Raw genomic sequence first — 7,082 nt, 5'->3', positions numbered from 1 at the left:
CACCTCTCGCCGCGGCCGATACGCGGGGTTGCCAGGCCTAGAAGATCGAGCTTGCCCGTCGACGACCGGACCAGGGGCAGCCGGATTCGTCTAAGGCTCCTGGAAGGCGATGCCATAGGCCGGTGATGGAGGCCAGGGTGGTGCCTGAGCTCCGGGAAGGAGGCGTCGGTCTTGCCACGGATGTGGGGCACGAGCGGATGGAAATATCACCGGCGGCAGTGGGAGGAGGATCCCAATCTCTGTAATTTTTTAATTTAATCCTTGTAGTTTATTATTACTAACAAATAGTCTCTCTAGACAATCATTGGCTAACATATGGGATCAAATTTAGGCCACGTCAGCAAAATACAAGCTATACCTCTCGCTAGTGACCATTATGAGCTCTGAGCCGACTTCACTTACCGTAGAATGTGTATTTCTATGTACGGTGATGGAGTTGGGTAAGGGTGTCAAGTTTGGTGACGCGCGATGTATTTTACTCTTTACTCTTGGAGATCGGATCATCAAGAGGAGGTGTGATTGGCGATCGAGGCGGCGTGCGGAAGATGAATGGGAGTGGCGGCGGTGGAGGGGATCGCTTCATGTCTTCCTTACCAAAGGGCAAGTTGTATGGTCCCACTTGTGTGACTTGTGAGAGGTGAAGTGAACGGACGACCGTGAACTGGTTCTTATAAGCAGGCAGGAAAGTAAAAAAAAAAGATACTTTCTTCAAACTAGATGCCTCAAACCGCTCCTCTCCCCATCCCTCTCGACTAGGGTTTGGAGTACGAGATGGGATTGCCGCCGTCATCGCCCCTAACTGTGCCGGATGTTGCCGACGCCTCCTAAGGTTCAGAGGATGCCACCAACTCATCCCGATGTACAGACGACACTGCAGCTGCGTCGCGATCTCGACCTGCAGCCGCCTTTGAGCTGAACCGGCGCCCCACTCGATTACGCTTGCAGGTTCGTTTTTTGGGTTCTGAAATGGATGGTTTGGAAGGAAATTTTGTTTTCGTGTTCTATCCCGAACCCCTTTCTACACGGTTGCTTTTCGAAATAATTTATGGCTTATCTATTTAATTGCTCGGTCACTACATGATGCACTTGATGAACTCCACTGATATGTTTACAGATTATTGTGAAGTCAGTGAAACTATACTGTGTCTAGGTTTGATCCATTTTGTGCTTTTATGCATTATTATTACCACTGCCCATAATAACTGAGGTTTCTGCTGTTCCTATTTTTTTTTACAAAATGTAGAGTGACCTTTTTTTGTATACAAAGCATTAACATTATGATAGTATTTTGTAACATTCTACCGACTTGAACGGAAGAGGTGTAATTCATTTGTAAGAAAAAAAATCAAATATACCAATCTCTTTCTAAAATAACTTAACTGTGGCAATCCGATTGCCACAGTTAAGTTATTTTAGAAAGAGATTGGTAGCCTACAAAGAATTAGTCATGTGCTAATCAATCAAGTGCTGCACTAACAGGTTCTGTCGAGCCCATCCATCCTAACGGACCATTTTCCTCTTCTGGGGCCGGTCTAGAGGCCATGCCACCCACCAAACGCGCCCCTGATGACTGGGAAGATGTAGCAGGCATGTCTACTCCAAAGCTGCAATGTTCAGGGTCTGGAAACCAGTCTAGTGTAGGGCAAGTGCGAGATTCACATACAAATGAAGCTAACGGACGAAAGAAATATTCGCGTGATATTCTGCTAAATTTTGCACATCAGTGTTCTGGTCTTCCTCATGGTATCCGGATGGATACTGTAACTAGTGCTGTGTTCAAGGGTGTGGCGGTAAAGTATTATATTGATCGCGAACCTAACCCAAGTCCTAGAAGAGGACCTGATAGGCCAAGATCTCGCGGTGGTCGCCAGTGTGCTGCTATGGATGATGGTAAGTGGAGTACAAAACCAGGTGTTCCTTTCAGCCCTTGTTGTGATACCCACATAGACTTGACAAACAGCCCATCAAGGAATTACCGTGGCGCCTCAGGGGTCCCTCATTGTGTTTTGAGGAATCCACGTGGTGGGCTTCTTGTGGGACCAATGCAATCCATGGCGGTTCAAGCACCTTGCAGTAGCTCTGATGCAGATAGATGGGAGCAAAAGGGTCTGATACCGTCTCCTGTTATGCCCATGCAAATAATGCACAAAGCACACGAAAAGTATGTTGTTGGCAAAGTTTCTGACGAGGAGCAGGCAAAGCAGAGGCAGCTGAAAGCAATTCTTAATAAACTGACCCCGCAAAACTTTGATAAGCTGTTTGAACAAGTCAAAGAGGTGAAAATTGACAGTGTGTCAACTCTTAGTGGGGTCATTTCACAGATATTTGACAAAGCTTTGATGGAACCAACTTACTGTGAAATGTATGCAAACTTCTGTTTCCTTTTGGCTGGTGCACTCCCAGACTTTAGTACGGACAATGAAAAGGTTACATTCAAGAGGTTGATGTTGGACAAATGTCAAGATGAGTTTGAGAAGGGCGACCGAGAAGAAGCTGATGCAGACAAACCAGAGGAGGAAGGTGAGGTTAAGCAAACAAAAGAAGAAAGGGAAGGAAAAAGAGTTAAAGCTCGTAGGCGTATGCTGGGGAACATTAGGTTGATTGGAGAATTGTACAAAAAGAGGATGCTTACGGAGCAGATCATGCATGACTGCATTAAGAAATTACTGGGTAGTTGCCAGAATCCAAATGAGGAGCATATTGAAGCACTATGCAAGTTGATGAGTACAATTGGAGAGATGATAGATCATCCAAAGGCTAAGGAACATATGGATGCATATTTTGATAGGATGCACAACTTGTCAACTAGTCACCTGATATCTTCCCGTGTTAGATTCCTATTGAGAGATTCAATCGATCTCAGGAAGAACCAATGGCACCAACGGCGTAAAGTGGAAGGCCCCAAGAAGATTGATGAGGTTCACAGGGATGCAGCTCATGAAAGACATGGTCAGTTGAGTAGTTTAGCTCGTGGTCCAGTTGTTAGTTCTTTTCCAAGAGGAAGGGTAACCTCTATGGGTTATGGCTCTGGTGGCTCAGCAGCACCATTGGTATCTCCATGTCCGCAGCAACGATGCCATGGATTCGTTAATCAGGATACCCAGTTTGAGCAGGGAAGACATAAGTTAGACAATAGAACAGTTCCCCTTCCCCAGGGGTCTGTCAAGAACGAAGCTGTCACTCGTGGACCACGAGGTAACGTAGCTAGGGGTATGTCTTTAAGAGGGCAGCCACCGGTATCAAATGCTAAATTTCCTAGTGTTGCTGACCATCGCACAATTGTATATGGTACAGGGTATAATTACATGGCTTCGAACGCAAGAGAGGACGCTAGGTCGAGAATTCCAGATGGAAGTTCTTGGAGGAAAGCACATGCTACAAAATCTGCTGGATTTTTACACAAACCTGCCAGTCAGGATGGCTGCTTCGGTGATAAATCATACTCTGGCGAGGATCTGAGAGGGAAATCTACTGCAGCCATCTGGGAAAATTATAGGTAATACACTAGAAGTGTTCAAACAAGATATTTCTTCAATATACAGCAGTCTTTAACTTATCAACTGCGCTTTTGAACCTTTAAAGGTGATCCCTGTCTTACTACTACTTAAGGTTATTATATTTGTTTGGAACAAATACATGTCAATCTTTTGAGTACTGCTATTGCGAGACTAGCATGTCTCGATTTTGCATTGCTTGCTATTCGCTTAATGCTCCCTACCGGTTCATTTTTGCATCTTTGCAAATTTTGAAGCATATGAGCATCAAAGTGCCCATTTATGAGGTTGTGGTGGCAATTCTTTTTCTTATGTCCAAATTCAAACGGCTTTGAAGCAGAAAGGATACCGCTTCACCTTCATAAATATGCAGACCCTTCCAGGCCACCACAAAATGGACAGTATATTATCATTTCCTAATATTTTTGCCTCGATACTTGTGAGTCTGTACCTTATTTACTTTTCGATAAAGAAAATATATTAATACCAGGAAGATACCAATTACACTCTGCAACAACGAAATGTCCTAAAGACATTAAGGATGCACACATGTCTATTATAAAAAGAAGAAGAAAACAAAAGATCCTGCTAGGAAATGTCCTAAATGTAGCTTATTTATGAATCCCGTGGGTTCGGATCCTGTATGTGCACTCTTTGTTTTGTTGAGTCTTAATTTCTTAACTTTCAGGCTCTATATGTGTTATTCTAGAAGAAGAAGAAGAAATAGTGACCATTTCCATCTCCTTCCTTCTATTGATATAATTACTAATTATATTTCCTACAGGGAAAACTACCTCTTGGACACAAAGATGATGGCACGACATGGAAAGAGAACTGAGAAACAGATGATGAATTCAGGAAGTTGGTGTTCCAAATTTAGTTTCAAGGTAGCATGTTGCATAGGACTAGTTCTTATTGTTGCATATATTCTGCAACGGTTAGCTCTTGTCTGATATGTATTCCTTGTCGCATGTGAGTTTTGTGTAAACACATGATTTCAGTTGCTTATTGGTGAAATCAGAAAGCTAATTCTTCTCCTAGGTCAAGTATTACTTGGTCAGATCATGCCTCTTTTTTATTTTATTTCTGTCGCTACTAAGAGATATCATATATAGTGCTATAGTTCATCAGGGTCCGTACCATATTCTGTGGGGAGGGAATGCCCAGATGGATTGTGTGGTTGCTCTATCAATATAGCGGGGGTGAAAGCCAATTTTGAGAAGGATGGATCATGTTCCATAATCTGGAAAACAACAGGTTCTTACTTGCATGCTTCATTTGTCTAAAAAAAAGAAAACTTGCATGCGTTAACGTGGGAGAAAGATCTTGAGTTGTATTCAGTCATGTAGTTTGAACTAGATTAAATGGCCCAGATCATTAGATTGAATAGCCCAGGTCTTCCTAGAATTTGGTAGCGTAATAAGTGACTTTTTCTTGGCGTGGCGTTCAAGTGACTTTGTAGCACTAGACAGCTAAGCCATCAAAGACGCCTGTCTCGACGGCTGATCGGACAGGTTAATGTTTTGTGATTCCACACCTTATGTGAAACAATGGTACCAATTTTCTAAATTTAAATATATATATTTAAAAAATTGTAAATAAATTTGTAGTATTACAAGACCTGTGTTTACAATCCCTAGAATCTGCAGAACCAAATTTATAATACATGGAGAGAAAAAAAAGAACAAATTCAAATTGAATAGTGTCACAAATGACAAAAGCACAAAAACTATTCACATAGTAATATGTCTGTAATATATCCAGTTACCACATCTCACATGATACTGTGATACCAGTTCATAGAATTCAAATTTGTATGTGTTGAAGAAGTTCGAAACAAAACTGTCGGTGTTCATTAAATGTGTTTTTATATTCCCTAGAATTTTCAAGATCAAATTCAAAATACACACGGAGAAACAAAATTGACAAATTAACCCCCCTAGGGGCGTACTTTTTTTTTGAGTAAACGAAGATTATCGAAGCGGAGTTTATTTTTGCGCCCAGAAGGGGGTAGGACTACCTGGAGGCCGATCTTCACGCAGGGAACCTCATCCCGCGTGAGGAACCTGCGATCGACGCGTGTCAGCTTCTCAGCAGATGACCGAGCGCGTGACTCAAGCAATATGCGGGGTGGAAGTACATCTCCTACGCGCATACGACTCTAACGAGACCTACGGAAGTACATGTTGTATTGTGATCCAAATTCATATACTAAAGGGAGGCTAACTTCTGACGAGCGGAGCGAGGCCCGTCGCCGGAGGCTTGGGCCGAAGTGTATATACATCTTGTAAGCCGCCGGCTAGGGTTTATCAGATTATAAGATAACCCACGGCGTTTGTAAACACCTCCCGATATAGTGAAGTTTTGCTGGCTGGCGCCCGTGGTTTTTTCCCCTTCTGTGTTGGAAGGGGTTTTCCACGTTAAATCTTGTGTCCCCTGCGTGTGTTCTTGTTTCGTTCTTCGTTATTTGCTTGTCGCTTTTATAACAGTACAACTCCGCACGAACCCGCACGACTCCAGCGCTGCCGGTCAGAGTTGGCTGAGGGGCGGGGCGAGTAATTGTAGTATGTATATTAGGTGTATGTTCTGTCCCTTGGTGGCGTTTTGGAGTAGGCAGCTGGATCCATTCAGCCGGATCTGGTGCAGTCTAGTGCTGGTGTTCATCACTGCAGGACTCTGGTGGCGGGGGCTGTTGCAAGTGACGAAGCTGAGCCTGGAGATCTCCAACAATAAGGCCGCGAGCTCGTCTGTCTTCGCGTGTGGGCACATCGCGGAGCAGTTGTGGCGGATCTTCTTCGACAAGCTTCCAAGGAGGAAGATGATGGAGAAGAGCTCTGTTGCAGGCTCATCCAAGAAGCGCTATCAGCTCCTTATCATCAATCCCCAACTCCCTTTTCTCCTCTCGGCCGGCGGTGGTGGTGAGGGGGAGGAGTTGTGGAGCCTGGTGATCTTCGCTGGAGGATGCTGTCAGGGAAGCCTGGTTCGGCCAGGTGCTGATTATGCGTTTGTTGTGGCGATTCCCAAGCTGTGCCTTGTTCTGCCCACAACTATTCATGGTCATAGGGTTGGCCTCGCCATGCTTGAGCTTGCATCAAGCTTTTTCTTCCTCTGTTCGGAGAGGATCTACTACTGCCTCGGCGCAGTGACAAGCATCTTTATCAACCCAAGTGGCTTAGTCCCCGGCATTGGTAGAGACGGCGGCGACTGGAGGCAGATCTTCAGCGGTGTGCATGTACTCGATCGCGTTTTCGCGGTTGTCTATAGGATGCTCTGTGCAAAAGGTTTGGACCTGGATGTAATTTTCTCTTTCTTTGATGTCCTCCTTGTAAAAGTGTACCCACCGCTTGGATAATGCATAATCTGGGTCCTTCGGGACCTTTCCCAGTTCAAAAAAAAAGAGCTCCCGTACGCCTGCGCGAGCATATGCTGACTCCAACGAACGCTACACGTCCTACACATGCAAAATAGATCAAATTCAAGGGCAAAACTAGATAGCTTGACCTCCACTTTTAGGTACTTCCTCTGTCTCACCGAGTGAGTACAATCACGCACACACACATGTATAATTGTGCACACGAGCAAGTACAA

At 44.4% G+C, this 7,082-nt stretch overlaps 1 protein-coding gene across 1 annotated transcript; it reads left to right on the top strand.

The window, feature by feature from the left end:
• The first annotated feature begins 1,541 nt into the window (after positions 1-1,541).
• On the top strand, positions 1,542-6,846 carry LOC124671473 (eukaryotic translation initiation factor 4G-like). Its single transcript, XM_047207841.1, has 2 exons — positions 1,542-3,496; positions 6,108-6,846. The coding sequence occupies exons 1-2, from the start codon at positions 1,542-1,544 to the stop codon at positions 6,844-6,846; spliced, it is 2,694 nt and encodes an 897-aa protein (XP_047063797.1).
• Positions 6,847-7,082: the final 236 nt, after the last annotated feature.

The sequence above is a fragment of the Lolium rigidum genome, chromosome 7, assembly GCF_022539505.1.
Source record: "Lolium rigidum isolate FL_2022 chromosome 7, APGP_CSIRO_Lrig_0.1, whole genome shotgun sequence".
Lineage (NCBI taxonomy): Eukaryota > Viridiplantae > Streptophyta > Magnoliopsida > Poales > Poaceae > Lolium > Lolium rigidum.
This window is presented reverse-complemented; position numbering and strand designations above follow the sequence as displayed.